Source organism: Brassica napus, unplaced genomic scaffold (genome assembly GCF_020379485.1).
Source record: "Brassica napus cultivar Da-Ae unplaced genomic scaffold, Da-Ae ScsIHWf_1842;HRSCAF=2478, whole genome shotgun sequence".
Classification (NCBI taxonomy): Eukaryota; Viridiplantae; Streptophyta; class Magnoliopsida; order Brassicales; family Brassicaceae; genus Brassica; species Brassica napus.
This window is the reverse complement of record NW_026015259.1, coordinates 262,794-289,487: the sequence shown is the minus strand read 5'-3', so window position 1 is coordinate 289,487 and position 26,694 is coordinate 262,794. Positions and strand designations below refer to the sequence as shown.

At 35.2% G+C, this 26,694-nt stretch overlaps 3 protein-coding genes across 6 annotated transcripts; 2 read left to right on the top strand and 1 right to left on the bottom strand.

Annotated features, from left to right (window-relative positions):
* Positions 1–971: 971 nt before the first annotated feature.
* On the top strand, positions 972–7,219 carry LOC106425110 (putative F-box protein At3g23260). Its single transcript, XM_048772725.1, has one exon. It carries the CDS (start codon positions 2,273–2,275, stop codon positions 3,410–3,412), a length of 1,140 nt encoding a protein of 379 aa, XP_048628682.1. The 5' UTR covers positions 972–2,272; the 3' UTR covers positions 3,413–7,219.
* A 918-nt stretch (positions 7,220–8,137) lies between these two features.
* LOC106411205 (putative F-box protein At3g23260) lies at positions 8,138–10,817 on the top strand. Its single transcript, XM_013851916.3, has one exon. The coding sequence runs from the start codon at positions 8,385–8,387 to the stop codon at positions 9,516–9,518; it is 1,134 nt and encodes a 377-aa protein (XP_013707370.2). The 5' UTR covers positions 8,138–8,384; the 3' UTR covers positions 9,519–10,817.
* A 1,877-nt stretch (positions 10,818–12,694) lies between these two features.
* On the bottom strand, positions 12,695–21,176 carry LOC106408735 (pre-mRNA-processing protein 40B-like). 4 transcript variants are annotated; one of them, XM_048772720.1, is made up of 29 exons: positions 21,101–21,176; positions 20,488–20,625; positions 20,022–20,090; positions 19,609–19,932; positions 19,397–19,537; positions 19,235–19,311; positions 18,440–18,509; positions 17,782–17,834; positions 17,617–17,674; positions 17,187–17,524; positions 17,019–17,088; positions 16,817–16,936; positions 16,671–16,739; positions 16,525–16,602; positions 16,266–16,352; positions 16,142–16,176; positions 15,940–16,045; positions 15,516–15,596; positions 15,346–15,438; positions 15,221–15,274; positions 15,014–15,130; positions 14,824–14,922; positions 14,485–14,532; positions 14,323–14,415; positions 14,028–14,135; positions 13,866–13,930; positions 13,589–13,682; positions 13,170–13,445; positions 12,695–13,080 (listed from the first exon to the last, which is right to left on the bottom strand). In XM_048772720.1, the coding sequence occupies exons 2-29, from the start codon at positions 20,518–20,520 to the stop codon at positions 12,952–12,954; spliced, it is 2,985 nt and encodes a 994-aa protein (XP_048628677.1). In that variant the 5' UTR covers positions 20,521–20,625; positions 21,101–21,176; the 3' UTR covers positions 12,695–12,951. The 4 variants fall into 4 exon arrangements, 3 of the variants coding, with proteins under 3 accessions (XP_048628677.1, XP_048628678.1, XP_048628680.1); XM_048772721.1 differs by having other exon boundaries at positions 13,589–13,674; positions 13,882–13,930; positions 21,101–21,171; XR_007333141.1 differs by lacking the exon at positions 12,695–13,080 and having other exon boundaries at positions 13,227–13,445; positions 13,882–13,930; positions 21,101–21,171.
* Between the last annotated feature and the right edge of the window lie 5,518 nt (positions 21,177–26,694).

Genomic DNA, 26,694 nt, shown 5'->3' with positions numbered 1-26,694 from the left:
GTTTTTCTAATGGTCACATCAAATGACCAAATATCTCTATTGCAGCTTTGAAAATAACATCATGCATTGAACCTGAGTCAGGTTCTGCTAGCTCGCAGGGGTTGTTGCTATTACATATGGTAGCTGATTCCTTAACATCATGCATTAAATTTCTCTGCAATATTTTTCTGAGCTGAGCGCCTAGTCAGCTCTTCAACAGGATCATCATTGTCAGAGTGAGACCAAACACAAGCTCCTGCTATCAGATATGAAACTTCCGTGTGGACATTCTATCAGATATGAAACTTCTTCTGTCTAAATGACCACGACTGATTTCTTTGATATTGAACGATCAACCCCCATTTGTCTCTATGTTTGCCGAGATACGTAATTCAATAAAGTAAAACAAAAGAACCCATTTAACAGAAATGTCATAGAACCGTGATAATTGGGAAAGCTTTATGAAAAATTGAACTATTTTTTTTCATGAAGTGATATTGTGGGAGGAGCCAGAAATACCTTTGACGCCTCATCATGTTAACCCATTCTCATGATATCTTCAAGCAGGAATTTAGCAAGATCCACCTCTTTTCGGCTTTCCCCAACTTTGAGGTTTCTTTTTCCATCTACAGAACATTAAACCTTAGTTAGCATTAACCCAAACCACAGTTGAAAAACCCACAAAAGAACAAACCTTTTGTATCTGAAGATCTTTTGTCCTGGCCTTCATTACACGATCTCAGTTTGATGCAGGGTCAAATTTTATACGCTATGTCAATCCATCTGTGAATATACATCAATAGTGAAGCTATTAACACAATCAGTAAAAATATATAATGGTCCCTTAACACCCTTGTCGTTGAGCATTGCAGTCTCTATAACTGCTTGCTACTGTTCAATCCTTCGAGAATACCCCTAACAGCTTAACCACCTTGGAGAGTTTATCATTGTAGATATGAATATCAGAGACCCATCGTTTTGCATGATTGCATCATGACTATCTGCAGGAATCTTATGATTCATATACATAGTGTGAATGTTGACTCAAATCACGTACAAGCAAGCTGGGCCTTGGTCAATGGGCCTGCAAGGAAAATGGAGATTAGGTTTATACACATATGAAACCCATCACGTTTTGTCATTAAACGTGAAGTGCACAAGGATTATGACAGAGATGTTTAGTATAAATAGAACCTTACCCTAAGCATTAATACCCTAACAGTAATCTCTTGTATCAAAAAAGTGTAAGACCATGTCCATTGCAGGGTTCTGATCCAGTATCCAAACAAAAAATTAATATTAAAAAATAAAAAAAAAAGAGGAAAGAGAGAAAGACAGATCCTAAACAAGTCCTTTTTAACACCGGTTATAAACCTTAATTCATCACGTGTTTCTTTTCTAGTGGCCTTAATTTCTATTTTGAATTAAAAGTTATTTATTTCTTACATATGCAACGAAAAAGTGATAAATTTATGATCTAGAACCTGCAATGGATATCTTACCGATGGGGCTGCCCTAAGAGAGACATTCTCAAAGCTTGTACTTTTCTCAGTTTATAGTGAAGCTTGAGGAACAAGAGTTCCCTCCCCAGAAGTAACGGTTAGAGGCCGTGAACTAGGTTAAAAGTGTTTGTGTCTTTTACAGTTTATGCTTACTCTAAATCGGCTCCTATGCAATACTGCTTATAGAATTATTATATATTTCTTGATTCTGAAGTGAGCGGAGAAATTTGAGCTCTTGTACTTAGAAGGTTGGGATATACCGTCATCAAACTTTTCACACTTGGACAGCTACGGTGAAAGTAACGTTTTGACAAAGTTCTATTTTGAAATATATATATTTGACATTTTTTCACCCGTTGCTAAAAGCTCAAAAAAGGTTTAGGAACTTTTGCAGTATCGTATTATTAAATACTTTTGCAAATATGTTAAATTTTCTTTTTATGTCAAATTATCTATAGAAACTTATACATAATTGAGAATTTAGGTGTCTCTCTCTCTTTCATATTACAGATTTATTTTATTTGCAACATCGTATAATAAATTTAAAAAATTTCTTTTAACGGCACCCCCAAGTTTTAGATATGTTTGCAAATATGTTAAATTTTCTTTTTGAGTTAAATTATCTTTAAAGATAGGAAACCTATTCTTTCTTTTTTTTCCCGTAACACATAGGAAACCTATTCATATTGGGAATTTAGGTCCTTCTCGGTTGTAGGTTAATAAATACTCTTTCTCTCACCCCCCATCCCTGGCTCGCGTATTAAAGATTTTGATTGAATCACACAGTAGCTATGGAGTGGAGAAACCTTCCAACGGATTTGGTAGAGAATATACTCTCTAGGATTCCAGCTATGACTCTAGCAAGATTTCGATCAACATCAAAACAATGGAGCGCTATATTGAAATCCACTAGCTTTGCTAAGATGCACACTGCCAAAGCACCAAAGAGGGAGGATGAGTCTCTGAACATCATGTTGATTGATTCTAATGTTTTCCAAGTAAGGATCAGTCTCGGTGCTCCATATGTTAAGGTTGCAAATAATCCATTCTACCTTAAAGACCCCCTTTCTAATTCTTCACAAGTTGGTGTACTTAATGTCTTTCACTGCAACAGCTTGTTGCTATGCACCACAAAGGACAAGAGACTCGTGGTTTGGAATCCATGTTCAGGGGAAACCACGTGGATTAAACCTAGAGTCATCTACAGAGAATCAGACTACTATGCTCTCGGTTACACTTACGACAGCAAATCATGCAGCAACCAATATAAAATCTTGAGGGTGGATCTTCATAAAGATGTACCACCTAATAATGAGTACGAGATTTACGACTTCACCTCTAACACTTGGAGAATTCTTGGGGTTGCTACTGATTGGTTTTTAGCACTATATCGTCGTGGCATATCAGTGAAGGGAAATACTTTTTGGATTGCTACTCAAGCATGGAGTCCACATAACAATTTCTTACTTAGTTTTGATTTTTCAGCAGAGATGTTTCAAAGTCTATCTCTTCCTCGTCCGTTTCCGTATAGTATATTGGCTTTATCTGTGGTTAGAGAAGAGCAACTTTGTCTCTTATCTTTAACGAATAAGGAGTTACAAGTGTGTGTGACAACTAGTACCGGATCATGGAGTCAGCTCCTAGTCCTAGATTTGACCTTTCAATATGAGATAAGTAGTAGTCAGTTTTCTAAAGGGATGAGTTTCCTGGCAGACAAGCAGAGCAAGGTTGTAAGGTGTTTGAACTCCGACAACGTCTTATCCACTGTGCAAGAAAATAAAGACATACAAGTGAATCGGCTTGGAAGAGGCAAAAGGGAAAGCATCACGCATGATAATTTTGAGTCTAGCTCAGTTCTTCTGAATTATGCTCCAAGTTTAACTCAAACCCAACAAGATTATACACGCAAAAGGAAATCACCAAGTACGTGACTTGTGATTGTCACACTAATCTAAATATATAAGTCTCTCTTTCCTTCTATGTTGTTTTGTTTTTGAGTTTTTTCTAGGACTTGTCAAATTTTTCGTTCCATCTATCTATCTACAAGAATCTTTAGATTCAAACCAGTTTATGTTTTGTGTTATGTTTTTCCTCGAATCATATAGTTCTGGATGAATTTCCTTTCAACGTGTATTGTGTTTGCTCAAATTGCAACCCCTTAATTACACGAAACTGATGATTTCATCGTCTGTTATGGTAATTATAGTTTTTTTTTTCAGTCTAATTAATATAACTGGAACATTCTATTGGTGAACTATTAAATGTTTGAATTGTATTTTTTTTTTGGTGCTTGCATAATAGACCTAACAAAATTTGAGACCAACATGGGAGGATGAAAGGGTAGATGATTCCCATTAGTTCAATTTCTTTTGTAATTCAACTTCAAGTAAATTATAACTTAAAAGTGATCATGCATTTTCTTTTGAATGATCCACCATGCATGTTTACTGTTACTATACACTACTTAGTACTAACTACTAACTGGTTCTTTTTGGCGGAGCGGGTAAAGACAGTCTGAGTATTCTATTTAAACTTCTTTCTTTTTTTTTTGCTGATTCCTTAACATCATGCATTGAATCTCTCTGCAATATTCTTCTGAGCTGAGCGCCTAGTCAGCTCTTCAACAGGATCATCATTGTCAGAGTGAGACCAAACACAAGCTCCTGCTATCAGATATGAAACTTCGGTGTGGACATTCTATCAGATATGAAACTTCTTCTGTCTAAATGACCACGACTGATGTCTTTGATATTGAACGATCATCCCATTTGTCTCTATGTTTGCCGAGATACGTAGTTCAATAAAGTAAAAACAAAAGAACCCATTTAACAGAGATGTCATAGAACCGTGATAATTGGGAAAGCTTTATGAAAAATTGAACTATTTTTTTCATGAAGTGATATTGTGGGAGGAGCCAGAAATGCCTTTGATGCCTCATCATGTTAACCCATTCTCATGATATCTTCAAGCAGGAATTTAGCAAGATCCACCTCTTTTCGGCTTTCCCCAAATTTGAGGTTTCTTTTTCCATCTGCAGAACATTAAACCTTAGTTAGCATTAACCCAAACCACAGTTGAAAAACCCACAAAAGAACAAACCTTTTGTATCTGAAGATCTTTTGTCCTGACCTTCATTACACGATCTCAGTTTGATGCAGGGTCAAATTTTATACGCTATGTCAATCCATCTGTGAATATACATCAATAGTGAAGCAATTAACACAATCAGTAAAAATATATAATGGTCCCTTAACACCCTTGTCGTTGAGCATTGCAGTCTCTATAACTGCTTGCTGCTGTTCAATCCTTCGAGAATACCCCTAACAGCTTAACCACCTTGGAGAGTTTATCATTGTAGTTATGAATATCAGAGACCCATCGTTTTGCATGATTGCATCATGACTATCTGCAGGAATCTTATGATTCATATACATAGTGTGAATGTTGACTCAAATCACGTACATGCAAGCTGGGCCTTGGTCAATGGGCCTGTAAGGAAAATGGAGATTATGTTTATACACATATGAAACCCATCACGTTTTGTCATTAAACGTGAAGTACACAAGATTATGACAGAGATGCTTAGTATAAATAGAACCTTACCCTAAGCATTAATACCCTAACAGTAATCTCTTGTATCAAAAAAGTGTAAGACCATGTCCATTGCAGGGTTCTGATCCAGTATCCAAACAAAAAATTAATATTAAAAAATAAAAAAAAAAGAGGAAAGAGAGAAAGACAGATCCTAAACAAGTCCTTTTTAACACCGGTTATAAACCTTAATTCATCACGTGTTTCTTTTCTAGTGGCCTTAATTTCTATTTTGAATTAAAAGTTATTTATTTCTTACATATGCAACGAAAAAGTGATAAATTTATGATCTAGAACCTGCAAATGGATATCTTACCGATGGGGCTGCTCTAAGAGAGACATTCTCAAAGCTTGTACTTTTCTCAGTTTATAGTGAAGCTTGAGGAACAAGAATTCCCTCTCCAGAAGTAACGGTTAGAGGCCGTGAACTAGGTCAAAAGTGTTTGTGTCTTTTACAGTTTATGCTTACTCTAAATCGGCTCCTATGCAATACTGCTTATAGAATTATTATACATTTCTTGATTCTGAAGTGAGTGGAGAAATTTGAGCTCTTGTACTTAGAAGGTTGGGATATACCGTCATCAAGCTTTTCACACTTGGACAGCTACGGTGAAAGTAACGTTTTGACAAAGTTCTATTTTGAAATATATATATTTGACATTTTTTCACCCGTTGCTAAAAGCTCAAAAAAAGGTTTAGGAACTTTTGCAGTATCGTATTATTAAATACTTTTGCAAATATGTTAAATTTTCTTTTTATGTCAAATTATCTATAGAAACATACATAATTGAGAATTTAAGTGTCTCTCTCTTTCATATTACAGATTTATTTTAGGGAAGATTACTAAAATAACATCAAATCATGTTATTATTACTAGAATAACATACAATTATTTTTAATTACTAGATTGTTTTCTATACCTAAAATACCCTTATTTTTTTTGTTAACAAAAAAATATTTACAGAAAATGCCACTCGCCACGTCACCAAAAAAAAAATATTTTTGAAACATGTAAATAAGTTTACCGTAAAAAATCTACAATATTTGATGGCAGATTTATTAATCTCTGGCAGATTTATTTCTTCTCGCAGGTTTATTGCGGTAGACTTTATATCATAGCAAACCTTTAGAAAAAAGTCTAGCACACATAATGGCAGATTTAATTACGTTCGCAGATTTGTTTTTTGTTGGCGAACTTTTTTTAGAAGATTTTTGCCTTATGATAGCAAATTTATAATATGTCATAGACTTTTATACTTGCATGCAGATTTTTTCGTAGATTTTTTATAGTTTGGCATATTTTCCGTTCCTATGATAGCATACTTAAATTTTTTTGTTTATAAACAACAAACTTTCCGAATAAGTATGCTTCGTTGCAGACTTATAAATTATTAACGAAACTAACTTCTATGTTACAGCAGGTTTTAATATACGTCAGGATAGATTTTTTTTCATTCTGGTTCGATTAACTATTTAGAGCTAATTAGAATTCTGGTTTATTCTAATTGAACCAAAAATTCGACCACTAACCGCTACCTGTTACTAGAACTTAGTTTCAGCCGTAAAACTTCTTCTTCTCCAAGTCACAATTTTCTCTTTTTACAAGTGGCTATTTCTTAAGATTTCCCATCTTTCTAATATGAAACATAACTGTGCAAAGACACTAAACGTTACATTAATTCAGAAAGAACTAAAAAAATAAATTAGCCAATGTATCAAGCCGAATCCATATAGTCTCACTCATGTAGTTTGAATTTTGTTCAAGTCAGACGATGTTCTGCTTAGTCTGCATTGGGTTTAAGAGTTTACTTTAGCACCACGTTAGTACTCATAGTTACTCTTTTAAGAGGAGATGAAAACATACAAGAGTACTTTTACTGAAATGTAAGTATAAGAGTGTTGTTGAGGTATTGATCACACGAGACAAAGAGTGCTGCAGAAGAAAAATGGGCTCTTTTGGCGCAACAAAAAAAAGACATTTGTGTTGTGTTTCTTTTTTTAGAACAATGGATCAGGATGATTTTTTACAAAATTTGGCTTGCAGCTTTCTTCTTCTTGGTCATGTAACAAAAACAAATCTCTATATACTTTTGTAAACACATACACACTTCACTCTTGGGATTCTCCAGGTGGCTCGCTATTTTCTTCATACATAGATTTATCATATCTCCGAAGTGAATAAAGACTGCAAACGAAAAAAAAAAACAATCATGATTTCCTTAAACAATCGTAAAAACAGAGGAAAGAAAGGTGGTTTCAGACTCAAAACCTGCAATTCCGTGGGACTTTCCAAGAGAGACCAGTCTTCTACTTCATATCATGTGAACAACCACATTAGCAACATTAAAAGAATTAAACAATTGCCACCCCAAAAACAAACAACTTCCAATGAAACGAGAGACAACAGAGAGGGACTACTTATTACATTTACTGCTCTTGCAGTATACTCAGTAAATGCAAGAAGAAAACCAGAAGATACAAGAGCAACAGAGAGGTCAGTGATAATGCATAGTGCAAGTAACAATCGACCTTTTCGAACCTGGGGACCATAAATTTTTCAAGTAATGTTTACTAATTATTGTGATAAGTTTCCAAAACAAAGCTTTGAGATAGAGCATTACCGGAGGTATACGATAGTCAGACTTATGAAAGTAGCAATAACAACAGCAAGTATCACGGTTCTTAGCCATTCTGGACTTCCACCTGGGACAACATCTACAATATAAGTTCTGTTAAAGAGATTCACAGAACCATTAATTCTCAATTCAGCAACAACGTTCTAAGGCACATGTGATGAAGAGAGCCAAGGCAGTATAAAGGTAACAGCTACCGAGAAAGCTAATGGCAAAAAAAAACTCAAACATGACAAGATCACCTTGTGATTTAGTGTTCCCCAGAATTTCAGAAAGGGGATTAGGGGTTCGTCAGATTTCTGGGATTCAAATTCTCGGCGGAGAAGTATAAGAACAAGATCGATTCTCGGCGGATTGAGTCAAAACGTAAGAGCTTCGAGAATAGAGGAATATAGGGATTTAGGGTTCATGTGTCGGGAAGGGGGACGGATTTTTTCATCTTTGTTTAAGAATAGTTTTTTAAAGATAGGAAAATTTTCTTTTAACGGCACCCCCAAGTTTTAGATATGTTTGCAAATATGTTAAATTTTCTTTTTGAGTTAAATTATCTTTAAAGATAGGAAACCTATTCATATTGGGAATTTAGGTCCTTCTCGGTTGTAGGTTAATAAATACTCTTTCTCTCACCCCCCATCCCTGGCTCGCGTATTAAAGATTTTGATTGAATCACACAATAGCTATGGAGTGGAGAAACCTTCCAACGGATTTGGTAGAGAATATACTCTCTAGGATTCCAGCTATGACTCTGGCAAGATTTCGATCAACATCAAAACAATGGAGCGCTATATTGAAATCCACTAGCTTTGCTAAGATGCACACTGCCAAAGCACCAAAGAGGGAGGATGAGTCTCTGAACATCATGTTGATTGATTCTAATGTTTTCCAAGTAAGGATCAGTCTCGGTGCTCCATATGTTAAGGTTGCAGATAATCCATTCTACCTTAAAGACCCCCTTTCTAATTCTTCACAAGTTGGTGTACTTAATGTCTTTCACTGCAACGGCTTGTTGCTATGCACCACAAAGGACAAGAGACTCGTGGTTTGGAATCCATGTTCAGGGGAAACCACGTGGATTAAACCTAGAGTCATCTACAGAGAATCAGACTACTATGCTCTCGGTTACACTTACGACAGCAAATCATCCAGCAACCAATATAAAATCTTGAGGGTGGATCGTCATAAAGATGTACCACCTAATAATGAGTACGAGATTTATGACTTCACCTCTAACACTTGGAGAATTCTTGGGGTTGCTACTGATTGGTTTTTAGCACTATATCGTCGTGGCATATCAGTGAAGGGAAATACTTTTTGGATTGCTACTCAAGCATGGAGTCCACATAACAATTTCTTACTTAGTTTTGATTTTTCAGCAGAGATGTTTCAAAGTCTATCTCTTCCTCGTCCGTTTCCGTATAGTATATTGGCTTTATCTGTGGTTAGAGAAGAGCAACTTTGTCTCTTATCTTTAACGAATGAAGAGTTACAAGTGTGTGTGACAACTAGTACCGGATCATGGAGTCAGCTCCTAGATGTGACCTTTGAATATGAGATAAGTAGTAGTCAGTTTTCTAAAGGGATGAGTTTCCTGGCAGACAAGCAGAGCAAGGTTGTAAGGTGTTTGAACTCCGACAACGTCTTATCCACTGTGCAAGAAAATAAAGACATACAAGTGAATCGGCTTGGAAGAGGCAAAAGGGAAAGCATCACGCATGATAATTTTGAGTCTAGCTCAGTTCTTCTGAATTATGCTCCAAGTTTAACTCAAACCCAACAAGATTATACACGCAAAAGGAAATCACCAAGTACGTGACTTGTGATTGTCACACTATGTTGTTTTGTTTTTGAGTTTCTCTTTCCTTCTATGTTGTTTTGTTTTTGAGTTTTTTCTAGGACTTGTCAAATTTTTCGTTCCATCTATCTACAAATATCTTTAGATTCAAACCAGTTTATGTTTTGTGTTATGTTTTTCCTCGAATCATATAGTTCTGGATGAATTCCTTTCAACGTGTATTGTGTTTGCTCAAATTGCAACCCCTTAATTACACGAAACTGATGATTTCATCGTTTGTTATGGTAATTATAGTTGTTTTTTTTTTTTTCAGTCTAACTAATATAACTGGAACATTCTATTGGTGAGCTATTAAATGTTTGAGTTGTATTTTTTTTTTTGGTGCTTGCATAATAGACCTAACAAAATTTGAGACCAACATGGGAGGATGAAAGGGTAGATGATTCCCATTAGTTCAATTTATTTGGTAATTCAACTTCAAGTAAATTCTAACTTAAAAGTGATCATGCATTTTCTTTTGAATGATCCACCATGCATATTTACTGTTACTATACACTACTTAGTACTAACTACTAACTGGTTCTTTTTGGCGGAGCGGGTAAAGAGACATAGTCTGAGTATTCTATTTAAACATCTTTCTTTTTTTTTGCTAAATTAAATTTTAAAAATTTCATCTGCATGTTATTCAGTTATCAAATTAACGGGAATGAGAAGATTTCATAAATTAAAACTTAGGCTTATTTCTGATATCTATGCCTAATAATTTAATTTCCACAATACACAAAGTGAATTTTGCATTCGTGTTCTTTAATCTTGGAACATAGATATTTAATACCTGAATCATGGGTTTGAGACATGTTCAAATTTGAGGGTATGAAACTATATGTTCAACTTGTTTTAAGAAAAAAAAAAAGGATGTAAAAAATATGGTTCATGTCTAAATCCTTGTAAATGGATTCACAAGTGGGAATGGTTCCAAGCCACAACCCACAATGCAAATACCTTGTTGGAACCGTACGATCACAAAGCTAAAACATTCTCAACATTTTTCATAGAAGGAATTATTCTTAAAAGTCTAGAGATGCATCGTATAGTCTTTTTAGAAATGCATACGTGGGGGTTGGTCAGTTGTTCTGCTCCATGTTAGCTACACGTGTTTCACAAGCCTCTTTCTCCCTCGTCCAGTGCGCGATCTGACCAGCGTTGGCAGCAGTGTCTGGACGCAAGGCGAGAGCGGTAGTCAGCTCCTGAATTCTCTATAAGACAGATACCAATATAAGATGAAATGGAAGAAAAGATAACCAGAAAAATAATGAATATAGACAGACCTTCTTGTTTTTATTCAAACTGTGCATTTGATCCTTTTTCCCAATGTTGGAGGCAGTAGTCTGGAGGTTCTTTTCAGCGGTTCTCAAATCCTACAAAAGAGAGTAAAGGTTGATGATATATTGACATGCAATTAATGAAAGGAGACAATTAATTAATTAAAAAAAAAAAAAAGAGAACAAGTTGTGTTCGTCTTACCCTAATGCGGTATGCTTCTTCAACTATGATGTTCAGTGTGGCTGAAGCTAAGCCATCCACTCCATCAGATCCTAAACTGGAGAAATCTAACCAAAAAAAGCTCTACCTCAAATATGCAACAACATCAACCAAGCACATCCCAAAGAATGCCTTGATTGATACCAAAACTATCTATAGATCACAAGATGATGATAACTCATCACAACAACAACAAGCGATGCTTACGGTATACGTGTTTTTCATCGGATTCATGGCTAGCAACGCGCAGATAATCAACTTGAGAATCAAAGCATTAATATAACAAGTTAAAAACATAGAGCATGCGAAAGAGAATCATCTAACAACAAACACGATTACAGATCTCGATGAACAACAACAACGTAAACGATCGATAACAGTTAACGATTCCATCGCGGAGTTATGCTAAGCAAACGAACTATGGATCATACGATCTCGAGGAATCGATTGAGCTTGAGCGATATATAGTCACAGTCAGAAACAGAATCGAAGCAGTATAACAACAACACAGAGCATGCTAAAGAGAATGTAGCTTCACGATTAAACAGCATACATTACAGTATGCGAAGAAGAGAATCTCTCTATCTTTCAACTCAAACGATGAAACGATCTCTAAAATTACAAGTTACAACAAGCAGCGAAGCTAATATATGATGATGAACACACGATAACAGTTTCCATCGGAATCATCATCATGCTAATCAAACAGATCGATGGATCAAGGAGCTTAAGCGATAGTCACAGTCAGAAACAGAGATTACGATCAGAAAAATCTAAACGAAGGAGAGACACTAGTATACATAAACGATCGAGCGAGAATCATATGAAGAAGATGATAAGAGCTTACAGCTATCAGTAGCTTCGTTGAGCACATCTCCTAGCTGGTACATCTGCTGGTAAAGTTGTTCTTCCGCCATTCTTCTTCTGCAAAATCTGAGAGAGAGAGATAAAAGAAATGAAGTTGCCAACAATATATCGTCGTCTCTCCAGCGGGAGAGGGAGTGTTTTTATATTTATTTTTATATTTCAGTTTTTGTTTTAACTAATACTTTTTAACCACAGTTAGTACTAAAAGTTTTCATTTTTTCACTCTTGTTAATATAAAGTTTAACAACATATATATCAATTATATAACAAATGACTCACCATTTCTTTTTCTTTTTTTTTTTTCCAATATCTTAAATTCTTGGTGTTTACTTGTTCCCCAAAACGGGTGCAAATGATCAAATCAAGTCTTTTGGTGGTCAAACAATTTCAGATTGTTTTTTTCTTTTCGTAATCTCTCTCTGTTTAATAAATACCAGTTATATAATTAAGAAATCTATTTTAATAGCCTTTTTAGAAAGAAGCCGTGCATGGCAAGTAATTCAACCATTGTTGAACTTTCATGGTTTCATAACTCTCTATAAGATTCATTTTAGAACCAGAACTCATTTAAAGTTTCGATAATTTTGGTTCGGGTTTAATTACTTTTAGGTATCATATAAATATTTTATGACAAATCAAGTCATGGTGATCAAAAGGGCCGGCCTGCCTTGCATATTAAATTTACCTTGACAAAACTTGGAATGGAATCTATTACCTAAATTTTCAACGCAGGGGATTATCTATTAGGATTGGTATATCTTCATATTGCAATAGTCTTCCCAAGTGAATTATATCAACCGGAACCTTGATAACGCCACTAGACCATATTTGTAGTTTCAGGTTTGAACCCAAGAGGATATATGAATTCAACAAAAACGGTAATGAAACAAGGTATAACTCCTACGTCCTACTCATCCATCTCTGGTTACGTTAAAGCTGCAGCTCGGTAAGATATTTTTTGGTGACAAAATAGTTTAATGGGTTCAAGAAACTCAACCCAAGCAAATTAGAAGCCTAACATCTCTCATTGATGGGAGTAGATACTTTAGTACCTACCACATTCTCCATCTTCAAGCTCCTCTTCCTTTTCCGCACGCTTTGTTTGCTCACTCTCTCCTTCTTTTCTACGCCGCTTTTCCCTGCCTTCATCCTCGGCTTCCCGCACCAAACCTCGCTGCAATTCCAAGAGTTTAAGAAGGTTATACTGCGTTTTTTTAATGCATCTCACCCTTGAGAAAAAGGCAACAAAGTGAAGAAGTGTACCTGTTGTCTTGATTCCTTATGGCCACGACCAGCTTTATGAGATTCTTTGTAATGATCTGCCTCATTTTCCTTCACACTAGTATGTCTTTCTCGATGTCTACTATGGCTATCTCTTCCCGATCTTCTACGTTCTTTTCCATGGAGTTCGTCCACGTCATGGTTGTAATTATCAGCTGAACCTTGCTTACGATGATCTCTATTGTCTCTTTCTCTCACTCTCTCCTTCTCTCTTCCGTATTTATCCTTCTCCCTGTCATGTTCCTCTCTAACATGTTCCTGTAATAATAAAACAGTACGTAATAGCTGAATCATCTATAACCAATAGTTGAAGTATGTTAGCATGTAGTTATGATAGCACCAAAACTGGTAAGATGCTCGACTCGAGCAAACTTTTTTCGTAGACATAAAACTACCATTACCTTCTTGTTCTGTTTGATCCTTTTTGCCTGTTCTTTCAGGTGCGATATGTAATCCTCGAACGTCTTCTTCCGGAAGCTCTCGTCCCCTATAGTACTGTATACAACGAGGAAACATGTAACTGGTGATTAGATTTAAAATACATGTTCGACGGTTATATAAGAACCGTACTAGGAAGGACCCAATGCTCCTGAGATTTGAGAAGCGTGTGGAATATAGCAGAAAAACAGGGTCCAGTCATGGGCTCGACCATGAAGGGTTAGAGTAAATAAAACGTACCGGAATTTTTCAGTACCTTCAACAAGATGCTTAGAATCCTCCCAGGATGAAGAGGCAGTTATATACTGCACCAAAACTAATAATCAGGGCGAAAACAAAACCACGACCCAGAAGTTCACCCATCCCATATTATAAAGGATCAGACCAAACTATATTCAATACCTTGAAGGAGCGAAGCATATCCACCAATTTTTCAGTATTCCGAGTCTGTTTTCTGGCTTCCTTCTCTTCCTTCTCCTTTGCTCTTTCCAGCAAATCATCAAACACTAACTGCGAAGCATCACCAAAACATTTAGTTTGAAGTCATATCCAATGAGACTCTGGAGGTAAATAAAGAATATGCTGGCAGTGAAGTGAGTTCCTTTGTATTCAGAAGCAAGAAGACATTATCATATCTTCTCACATCATCTGGAACTACCATGAAAAAAAATAAAAGTCAAGGAAAATAACTACAGACCTTCAGTTTAAAGTCAGGAATAGATGGGGAACTGATACCCTCAGAAACTGAGACTTTGAACTCATCAAACGTTGATCCAGTGGATAACGTTACCTGGAAGGAAAACGATGAGATCAAAACACCAATAAAATCCATAAATGCTTAAAGAAAGAAAACACGTACCTTTCTCAGCTTCAATACGTCCTTTATCTGAGATTTGAGCTCGTGGTGCTGTGAAGACCAAAACACGTAATATGTAACAGATGGTTAACGCAGGAATTAAGGGCCAATAAAGGGAAAGAAAAAAACAAACAAGAAACGGAAACAGAAGAATCCACTACTCATAAACCAATAAAAATAATGCTACTATAACTACACAATAATACAAGTTACCGTCTTTTAAGAAACAAAAATAGTCTAGTGACCGCGTAGCAGTTTTGCTCATCGTTTTGATATCACAGTCGCTTTCATGATATCTTGAAAAATATAAAAATAACACGACCAATGAAAAGGATCTAGTACCTTTCTTTTCAAATCCTCAGCAGCATCTTCAAATAACTCTTTTGGTGTAGCGCCAGAGGAGTTCGATGCAATTGCTAAATATACTGGTAAATCTTTTACCTGCGATGCAGTATCCGTTTCGTATCAAAACCGTTAGTTCAATACTTGAAATGAAATAGTTATTCTGTGTCACACCCTATTTAATTTTAACCTTCACTAAATAATCACGCCAACTACTTTGGGCAGTAAGCTCTCCTGTAGCAATATGTTCATCTATCAGACCACGGAACTCATCACGATGCTTTCGCTCTGCTTTTTTTAGTTCTTCCTGTTGTCATGAATGGCCGATATAATGAGGTAGTGTCGATAAAACAAACAAAGAGATGTCAAATACGAAAGATTTCTAGTATCCAAGTACCTTTTGTATCTTCTTTCTCTCCTCTTCTTCTCTCTCCAGATCGCGCAGATACTCCTGTACAGCACTTTGAATTAGCTGAGTGTGGATTTGACAGATAGTTCCTGATCAATTAAGAATGAACTGACCTGAAATATTTCTAGCTGATCAATTTTCTCAAGACGTGAACATCTTTCATCCACTTCTAAACGGTCCTGAACTTTGCGCCATTGGCTATTAGGCTGAAGAAAAAAAAAGAGAGTCGGAATGAATTAGCACAAGATAGTGTGGGAGATAAGAAATGAAGAGGGATAATCACCTTAATGAAATTGCAAGATTCCAAAAATCTCCTGTATTCAACAATGTTCCGCTTGCGATCCTCAAAAGCTTTCACCCGCTCCTTACAGAATCAACCACATATTGAACAACGGAACACAAACCAAAGATCAGGTCCTTGAACACATTAGAACAATTTGATAATTGGTCCTCGCAAAGCTAAAAACGCACATAGAGAGGGTAACACTTGTATATAGTTAACACATTGAACATGTTTTAGGTTTCAAATGAATGATCAAATTTTGATTATAACTAAGAAGTCTAAAAAGAACACTCGATGAAAATTTTCTCCGGATGAAAACTAATGTCAAAAATGCATGCATATTTACAGAGAAGAGATGGGGAAACAAAATAGGCAGTTACTTCCGACCAAGACAAGAATCAATAATGAATACACCATACAGTACCTTCTCCTTTAAGTCACTGATATGATCTTCAAAAATATTACGACGGTCTTTTTCTCGTTCAACAACTTTGAAACGCTCATCGTCTTCCAACATAGTCACAGCCTTGCTGGATAGAGAAGGAACATTATATCACAATTTAAATCGCACTGCAAGAGCTCTCATAGAGGGGAAATAGGAATCAGAATTATGCTGGAGAACAAACCTCCACCGAGTAGAAGGAGTAAGCTCCACGCTTTCCTGGTAACCAATGTCCAAAAGATGATCAGCGGTACGGAGTAGCCTGAGATTGCTCAAAAAGAAAAGGCAGCAGCAAATCTGAAACTTACCTCTAACATCCTTCTAAAATCTTCATATCGTTTTAGCTGTCTGGCTATCTTTTCCTCCTCTGCTGCTTTTCTCATTTGAGCTAGAAACTGAACCACAGCAAAAAAGTTCCAACAAAGCGCAATTACATTTATGACCAGATGTACTGCTTAAGCATAACTGTTCAAAACTTCAAGAGGATTTGAATGTATTACACCTAAACATCAGAACTAATGATAAATTATCTTGCTATTTGTAGGGTACGTGGGAAAAAGAAGTAACCTCATTGAAGGCTTGCTTCCGCTCTCCAAGAGTCCTCAGAACCCCGTATCTTCTATCATTAATTATTTCTCTCATGGCCTGTGGCAGAACCATGTAAACATTCAGCGCCAAGCTCAAAGAACAACTAATAGCGAAAGTTGTACTACCTGCTCCCATGTCCAGTCAGATCCAACATTGGCAGATTTCAAAAGTGATTTGAAGACATCCACAGCTTCCTATATAATAAAGTAAAATTAATTTATGCAGACAGATAAGACCATGAATATGCTCATGGACATGAAACCAATCATACCGATTTGTTCGTATAAGAAATATTCTCTTGATGAATCTGTTTGCCTTCCGACTGACTGTCAACTCTTTCACTATCCACCACATGTTTTTGGCTTTCTTTTGGTCCAGTCCCACTACCTTGCTGGAGAGCAGATGAACAATTGTGATAAAACAGATACAGAGGAAATACATGCTAACAAGAAATAGGACTTAGCTTCAAGTACATTTGTGTTTTTAGCTGACACGTCATCTGCATCTCCACTGTTCTCGGTTGATACTGTTTCCTTGTCAACCCTACACGGATAGTTAATACAAAACTATTTAGCACATGATTATCACAACTAACACGAAAATGCAACTAGAGCGAAAGGGAGATAAAATTGCTTTAGTACAATGTAGCAGCAGAAGTTATCATCACAGTGACAGAAGGATTATCAGTTTTTGCAGTATCACACAATTCTTGTGTTTTATCTGCAATTGCCTGAACTTGATCAACATTTTCGACCGGGGAAGAGCTTCCAGGAACTGAAGCTGCCTGCTCCCGATCAGAAGTAAGAGCTAGTTTCTCACTGGTATCAGATGTTGGAGGCGTAGATGATGTTTGGTTTGGTAAACCAGTTGGAGCTGCAGTCGATGCTGTATCAGAACGAGACAGCACCCTAGAAGCATCAACAACGCCTTCTGCATGCAGCCCTTGAACAGATGCATTTTCTGCTTGTTCACGAGCAATCTGGCGAAAAGATTTTATAATTTCATAATGGGAACTGAGAAATTAGAAATCAGAACTCAGAAAATGAGACAATAAATTGACTTAAGAGAAACCTTCATCTCCTCAGGCATTGTCCATGTTGATTGCTTGGTAACCTTATTATAATAATACCTGCAACCATATCAAATTAGAAAGAGATTCAACATAGCTATAGAATGAGATGTTTCTCGTTCATCAGTTGTTTGCTAGTGAAAGAAGACCTTTAGTTCCATACTCACTTTCTTCCATCAGGACTTGAATGTTCTTTCCAGTCAGTTTTTGCATCTGCTCTCTGTAACAGGGTATTCACATTATATACGTTAGCTATATACCTATACAATTTTGGTTATCATTGCTTCAGATCACAAAAGAACAAAGGGGGAAAGGGTAACGATCCAGTTCACCAGAGCAAAACATAAGAGGGTAATGATAATAATTAATAACCATGAAGAATATTCACAATTGTTCTCACTCAAAATATCTTAACGCCATAAGAAATATACACAGAAAGGTATCCATAGGTTAAGAGAGCTTCTCCATTAGTCATGAACTATATCTCTAATCACTTATGTCAGCAGAAAATGAGAAAATGTAAGAACTCCACAGAATTTCAACGTTATCACTATTATGTAACCCTACCACCTATACCAAGCTTGCGCCATTGGCAATTTCAGATAGAAGCTAATCTTACATTCATCTTACATGTCTACCTCCAACCAAGGTGAAATGGCTACTCATAAGCAGTACATGGAATGAAAAGGCACAATGCAGCTTTAAAAATCCAAACGAGGAGAGCATTCCTAAAACTTCAGTTCTTTAAGCTTTCTCAAGCTTGCAGGACATTGTGTGATTTTAAAGGACCAAAATTAAATACATAAACAGATGAGATTCACTCACCTCAAATAGAGTCATCAACTCAACAGGCTTCTCCCAAGTGGACTGCTTCGTCTTCTTGTTGAAAAAATATCTAATAACAAGCAAAAACTCAACGTCACACACATCATACTTGATACACCGGGAAACATGGAACTAAAATAATTTATTCCACAAGTTAAATGATGAGCACAATTGGGCCATCAGTTTAGGAAATACATAATGGTTGCAAAAGGTACAGGACAATGAATCATCAGGAAATAGAGACAAAACATAAAACAACGAACAGCAAACACTTTATCATCAGCAAAAAAGGAAAGGAAATGCGGTTGCCCAGCCAGTAAATCCAGCGATTTTTAGCGCACAAAACCCATAAATATCTACGATTTCATGATCAAGCAAGCAACATATTATCAATATGAATGACAAGCACTGGATATAATATGTGTAAAAGAAAGCAAGAGAGAGTTTCAGTGAATGAGCAGATCACATACCAATACATTTAACAGAACTAGCAAGTTTTTACCGAATTCAGAGAATCAAAAGTACAAGCTAACAAATTAAAATAGTAAAAAAAGAAGCAGGCAGAACAAACAGTTCCATAAATCCAATTATTAAGGAAAATATCATCTACGCTAATAAAGACATGGAAGCAATTTCACAAATTATTGCACAAACTTATTGGGTGGTTTCCAGTTGCCAGCAGTTTATCTCCTTTGAATGACAATATTTTAGCTTGGCACCGTATGTGAAAACGCAAGTAAAACAATCGAAAGAGAAGGAAATGAGAAACAAAAGTCACAAACTTATAATTCTTACCTCCGTCCATCCGCCGAGGTATGCTCAACCCAATCTGTTGCAGCCTCTTGAGAAGGTATAGGTTGAGAAGAAGCTACCTTCAAGGTGCAAAAGAAAACATAGATTAACGTTTTAACCAGCAACAGTACAGAAGGTAGTTACAATAAGAGACATGGTACTAACCTTTGGATGTTCAAATGCTGGATTCATTATAGAAGAGGGTGCATTAGCCTGGCTGATAGGTGCACTTTGTTGTGCCTGACTATGACTGCTTGGTCCAGTGACTTGAGTTGGTGCCCTCAGATGTTCGAAAGATGTGGCACCCTGTTTGTCCACAAAGTTAGGAATTCAAGATATTCTGTAAATATAACTGCAAAAATCCCTTTACTCCTTACCTGATAAGAAAAGAGTGCCCTAGGGCCACCATTCATATTAATATCTGAAGTTCGTAGGTAAGGCTCCGGCAAGAAGGTACCAGAGGCAACTGGCACATTTGGCTGTGAAATTAGAGACGGATGTCCTAGTGGCACATGTTGCCCCTGATTTGATTGGCTAGGTCTTTCAACCGAATGGTGCATTGATTGTAGTAACTGAGGCGTATAAGACTGAGGTGGAAATCCATTGTTCATCGTTGTGCCGCCTCGCCCAACATATTGAAAATTTTGAGAAGCCAAATGAGCAACTTGCTCGGACTGCGGAGCTTGAATGGGAGGACGATGCTGGCATAAAGAAGAAAAAAATTCTCCACGTAAGTTAAGGGTTGAGCTAATAAACAGTCTTCACAAACATAGAATACATACAACATTACCTGAAAATTCATGGATGGAGCAAAGCCTCGGGGTAAATCTATGGAACTGGCATTCGGATGCTGGAATGGCTTTTCAAGACAAAAAAAAATGCTAATTAGATACACATTTAGAAAAATAATATCAAGAATAAAAACATATCTAAATCCCTTCGTATCTTGTTTAAATGGGCTAAACTATCAAATAACAAAACTCAGATGACAAAAAGCTCTGCTCCAGGGAGAGAGTATAAAACTGATATCAAGAGCACACTAAATGCTTAATTTTGTAGAAGTCGCATTTTAAGTTCATATCCAAGCGATGAAAGGAGAAACAGTAACGAAAACATGATCTCTCTCATCTGAAGACAAGCTCATCAATTTTGTTAATCATACACCAACCAAGTTAAAGGCGCCAATGAAACTCAAAACACCAAAATACAAAGAAGGAAAATAATACAGATACTCAATAGTTTAATCCTAGGCTTACCTGAATGCCAGGATAGTGGGGGTTATTAGCCATCCTCCAGCAGTATTACCCTCACTGCCACCAAAGAAACAACAGAATCTGGCTGTATTTGCTCTCTGTAAACTCTGTTGAGAAAATGGAAAAGAACGCTACGCACGCCTGTACCATAACCACAACAAATAAGAGGGAAAAATGACATGAACGCCTCTGAAGGTATATGCAGTATGCAAAAAAAAAAAACAGTCATACCCCTGTCTTGTAAAGTTTATGATAGCCTACAACGATGTTACCTCCCCAATACATTAAAAAGGTATCAAGCAGGTCTCAGCAAACAGTGATTCAAAACAAGTTCACAACTTCTACTATACATCATAAAATCGAAATTAATCAGGAGGCTGAAGCTTTCAACTCTAGGGTTTTCAGTTTAGCAGATTACAATTAAAATATACGGAAACGAGACTAGAAACGAAATCATTCAATCAAATTCTACCCAGAAGACACGCACTGATCACCAAACCCTAATCAGATAATCAGACCTACAAACACTTCTCAGTTGATTTTAATGAAATCTCAGTATTCCAAAAAACGCTTCCTAAGGAAAAGCAACGATTCTCGGGAAAGAGAAGAAGATTACCAATCGCCGGCGAGGACTCAAGTTCAGAGCGACGGAGCAACACTTTCACGCGATAGCGATAGATTATTATTAAAAGTTGTAAATACAAATCAAAATAAATAAATAAATAAATTGGTATCTAAATGGGCTTGCCAACCCATAAACTTTTTTTGGGCCAAAATCCTACCCACGTGTAATTATTATTAGGGGTACTAGCTATTTATCCGCATTTAACAAAAAAAAAAAGTGACAAGAAACAAAGAATGAAAAGACAAAAATACATATTTTGAATTGATCGATATATGGTTCATCGTAAGTATCAAATAGCAGAGCAGCATGCATATTATCAACTTGATGAAATATTATAATTTCGCATAATAATTCAAAATTGATTTGTGTTTTGTACATATTTATCTTTTCTAATTTCTTAATGCTTTGGAAAGAAACAAGCAGGCTGCTACCGAACACATTCTTTGCTTTGACCAACCTCCTGCTACAATATTATTTGTCATTATTTCAGCTTCGTTCGAATTCTCTTCGGGTTCCTAGTCGGAAAAGAAGCTTTTTGTTCCTTTTCTCTCCTTTTTCTAAGCTTCTTTTTTGGCTAAAATTTTATGTTTCTTTTTCTCATTTTTTGTATGCCCTTACCTTTTTGAAATTTCAATAAACTTTAAATTAATAAGCTATGACTAAAATCTTGGCATTGGTTTCTTCAGTGTAGACAATGATTAGTCTTTTGATTTTATCACACGAGGACCGTTTTCACATCCTATTGCATCGGTTCTACTCTATGTACATCTTAGACGAGTAGTGTCTGTGTGCAACATTTTCATAGAGTATATACAACAACTTAGAAAAAAATACGATTACAAAAACATAAAACTTAAAAATATAGCTCTTTCTTCAAAAAAAAAAAAAATATATCAGCTTGGTTTAACACTTTGTCTCTTGCGATTAGAACTTGGGTTAAAAAAAGTTGTTTTACTTATGAAATTCGTAACTGATTATCACGTATTATGTTTCATTTGGTCATGTTTTTAGTAGACAAATCAAAACAAAATAATTGAAATAGAATTACGGGCATTGAACATGACTTTTACCCAAATCGGTTAGGACACTAATTCACTCGCAATTTGTTATATTACTATCTAAAACCGATAGTTCAAATATAATATTTTATACAAACAAACAAAAATTCTAAGGATAAAAAAAGGATAAAACTTTCAAGTCCTTAACCTTTGATAGGCAAGTTATTGTTCTTATCTTATACAATATCTTCATTGTACTGTGTCCTTAAGGTCAATTGTGGATATTGAAAAGAAGGTTGATCAGTTGGTCATTTCTGAGACTCGAATTTGGTATGGGTAAGAAAAATTTGTAAATTCTTTTGCTTCTCGTAAAAAAATCATTGACAGGCACAAGAAACCACCTTGCCTTTTTCAAGAATAAATAAATTGATAAGAAAGAATTCAATCATCCCGCTCCAGAGAAGGAAAATCTATACAAATAAAACTTACATCATCACAAACATGTCTAACTATAGATAGAACTTAGAAGTTTGTAAACGCACTACTTGATATGTATACTCTCAGTGCCGTCCCGTAGTCGAGAGTGGCCTAAAGCAAAAAAAAAGTTGTGCGGCCTTTTATGTAAGATACGAACGGTAAATAGTACCACAAACAATAAAAAAAGCTTAAAATAATAATAAATATAGTTAGCATAGGAAATATGTTGAATAAAATAAAATGGAATCAGGATGTGATAACATAAAGTCAAACGAGGTAACAATTTGTCCAAAAAATTATATGAAATATAGGGCCTTATTTTTACTATATAAAATGTGGCCTCAAGCAAGTGCTTCACCTGCCTTATGGCAAGGACGGGCCTGTATACTCTGTACTAAGCAAACTGAAATAGTGATGCAGTCCGAGCTTACAAATAGCGAAAAAGGGAAAATATATCACTTCAAATCAATTCTGAAAACTGAGGATTCAGGTGTATTCCAAACAATCTATTACATGAAAAACAAGACATCAAAGCAGGTTTTTAGAGACTCCCATGATAACGATTGATTACAAGAGGACAAAAAATTTCAATAACAACTATGATATTGATTCAAGTTATATAAAGACAACTCACATATTGCCCTGGGGGAATAAGGCATGGTATAAGAAGTCAGAGATTCATATGCATTACAAGCAAAAGGGTTCAAAGTGAAACGTTCAAAACCGATTGAATCCCTTTTCGGTTTTCTATGTTTGACTTTTCTAAATATACACGATTTATCTTTATTTTTACGTTCCCAAAGTGCATGTATATGTGAAGCTGTAACGATAAAACAGTGAGAGACTTTGGTTTCTTTGTGTGTTTTGAAGTACATGTGTAGGTGATGTGTAATTGTGAAATGTTTTGATTGGATTGATAAGTTTTTTCATTAGTTGATGTGGCATCTACACAAAGCTTTAAAAAGATGAAGTGCCAACTCAGCACTTGTATTATTATTGTGTTGATTTCACTTAAGTTTTTGTATCGATTTAGAGTCTGACTGGTTTCTTTGTTACCACACATAAATACAGTTTTTCAGATTGGTAACAATTATTTGTGTTTTGCAACAATCACTAAAACATGCAAACAACTTTTAACCTCTTCAAACCTCTTAAAATCAAAAGTTGTTTTCACTAGCTTTTGCGGTTTCGATTGCGGATGGATAAATAAATACAAAATTATTTTTTAAAAAAATATTTTGTTTTTTATTTAAATTTTAAAATTAAAATATGATAAATAAAAATATATTTTTCATCAAAAACTTAAAATTTAATTTAAATTCACTAACAATATTATAATTTATTTTATAAACATTTAAACCAACATTATTCGCTATAATGTTAAACATTAATATACATACATATAGAAAAAGATACATACATAAACGAAACAAAATATTCTTTGAAAAAAATTCTAATATAAATCTTCAAAAAAAATCTTATTGACATTATAACTTTCATTTAAACTACAAAATAAATAAATAAATAAATGACGTAGTATTTTTATTAATTATATTTTATTAATAATCATAATATTTTATCATAATAATATGTTTTGATATTTTTATAATGTATTAATATTAGTAATTTATTATTAAACCGTTGTAATATCTCATAATCAACCAGTCACAAATATTTCGCAAATACCTCAATTTCTAACCGATATACCAATCGTACAAATCGCTTATTAACGCTAGAAACTGTAACCAACCACATCTGAAAGCTCCCGCAACCATTGTGTTTCAACCAATCAGGCCCTAACTATAGTTCGGTTTATTATTGTTTAGAGATGTGTTCTTAAACAGAAATCCATCCAAATATTCTATCAAACCGAGGTTATATGTATTTCTAGATTAATTTTGATGATCAACCTTTGTAAGTGGTGACCAAACTCTTATCCTTGGTTAATAATATGGTTTAATTTCAGTGAAGATATCTCCAATGGTTTACATCATTTTTTCCCTCAAAATGATGTAAATTCAAACTCAAAATAGTTTAAGTTTTGCTTCAATGGTTCCATTTATTTTTCCTCTCAAAAAAGATTATTATAATTATATTCTTTTATGAATACTTATTATTGAGTTCTAGTAATATGTTTTATTTTTAAATCTTAAAAAAATTATCCCACAACAATTTGTTTTAACTAAATCTTTATTATATACATGTTAGTTTCAAATAGAATATACTATGATTTATATGAATTAATAATTTTATCAAAGTAGAAAACACATATATTTTTAAAAAAAAATTAGACATAAACAAACTATGCAAAAGGTAATTTAATTTACCTATTTGGATATTTATAAACAGAATCAAAAACCTATTCTATTTACAAATTTATTTTCCAAAAATTTTTAATTTTCAATAATAATAATGAGACTTAATTAAAATTACTTGCTTTTTTTTGTGGGGGGGGGTTGCTAAGTTACTGCTCTTCTGAGCAGTAATTAGGTAGGGATGACAGGATTTGAACCCGTGACATTTTGTACCCAAAACAAACTTAAGGATCAATTTGTAAATAATAAAATACCAAATAAAATGAGGTTATGAATACAAATTTGATGTGTTATTATTCATATCCTCATTTTTCTCTTTAAAATGATGTACTATTGAAGAGAGCGCAAAATGATGTACCATTGGAGACAGTTTTTCAAAAGATATTATGTTCTCCCACAAAATGATGTACCATTGGAGATGATCTAACTTATGTTATAGCATTTCCAATTATATTTTATTTTACTTTTAAATAATATTTATAAAGTAAAAAATCTTTAATTGTACACAAAATCTTACACCAACTATAGAGGGTTGAACAATATTACTATTGATGTCAACTGGACTCAAAGCCAGACCCGCGGATTTTAGCCCTTAAGCAAAAGAACAATTTTGGTCCTTATATAACTTTATGATATAAAAAGTAAATAATCCCTATGGAGGGATGGAACTTACAACTTATATATACATAAGTGAAAACAACTAAACTAAAGAAGAAGAAACTAGATTAAACACACAAAATCTAAACCTAGAACCTCCACAATCATAGAAAAAAAATACCATAGTAACACTAACTCAATAAAAGCCTGCAGCTGAAAAGAGATCAACAAAGAAGACTAACTGACCTCATCTTACCAAAGAATGTCTTAGGTAAAACAAGCAGAGGTCAGAAAATGGTAAAAAGTAAAATCAGAGACAAAGCAATCTCCGGACACAAAGGAGTGTGATCAATCACCAGCGCAAAAAGCAAAAAAAAAGTGGACCAGAGGAAGAATAATCACCAGAAAACCAAAGTCACCACGAAGTAGGAAGATACATGCCTACATCATTAGAAGAATAGCCACCAGCTAAGAGGTAATAATCACCTCACAAACTAAACAAGCACATACAAGGTGCCCATACCAGCAAAGAACGACAAACTCTTAATAGAAAGGACCAAGGCTCTAAAAGATTAACTACGCACACCTATACCAAGGGAAGCGGGAGAAGAATAGAAATAACCTAAGGGAGGAAGAATGGAAGCCAACCACCGAGAAACCAAAGCTCAAGTTTGAGACCAGAAACAACCTTCCAAAACACATAGTTAGGAAAACACTATCTGAACCTGGAGTGGCAAACATGGCGGAAGGGAGAGCCACTAGAGACGCGAGCAACGATGTAATATGGAACGAGATGAGAGAACAAAGAGAGTCAAGAAGACGAAACGAGATCAGCAAACTGTGGAGCCATCCTCGAGTTATGAAAAAAGCATATAAGTCAGATCACTAAAGATCAGATCTTCAAAACCATGAAGAGAAGGGACTATCGACGGTAAGCCAATGACGAAGAAGACAACATCAAGGACAACTACAACTAAACTCTGACCCAACCTAATGACTGGAAAAATCTACAACGTCGTGGGAGGGAAACAACCGCACAGCTGTAAACTCATAAACCTAATCTACAAAAAATACTAGATAATCTCACAAGTGAAGAAGGAGAGAGAAAAATAAGAACACAGAGGTGGGTTTTTTTCCGACTGATGGTGAGGAACACCGCACACCGAAAAAGTATAAATGTTGACGGCTCAAGGTAAAA

Excerpts from the sequence above, each read along its gene's own strand:
- LOC106408735 (XM_048772720.1), bottom strand. The coding sequence starts at position 20,520 with ATGGCTAATAACCCCCACTATCCTGGCATTCAG. Across the intron at positions 16,177-16,265 it reads ATTTTAGAAGGATGTTAGAG|GAAAGCGTGGAGCTTACTCC; the intron begins GTAAGTTTCAGA and ends ATTGGTTACCAG. Across the intron at positions 14,923-15,013 it reads GGCGTGATTATTTAGTGAAG|GTAAAAGATTTACCAGTATA; the intron begins GTTAAAATTAAA and ends ACTGCATCGCAG.
- LOC106411205 (XM_013851916.3), top strand. The coding sequence starts at position 8,385 with ATGGAGTGGAGAAACCTTCCAACGGATTTGGTAGAGAATATACTCTCT.
- LOC106425110 (XM_048772725.1), top strand. The coding sequence starts at position 2,273 with ATGGAGTGGAGAAACCTTCCAACGGATTTGGTAGAGAATATACTCTCT.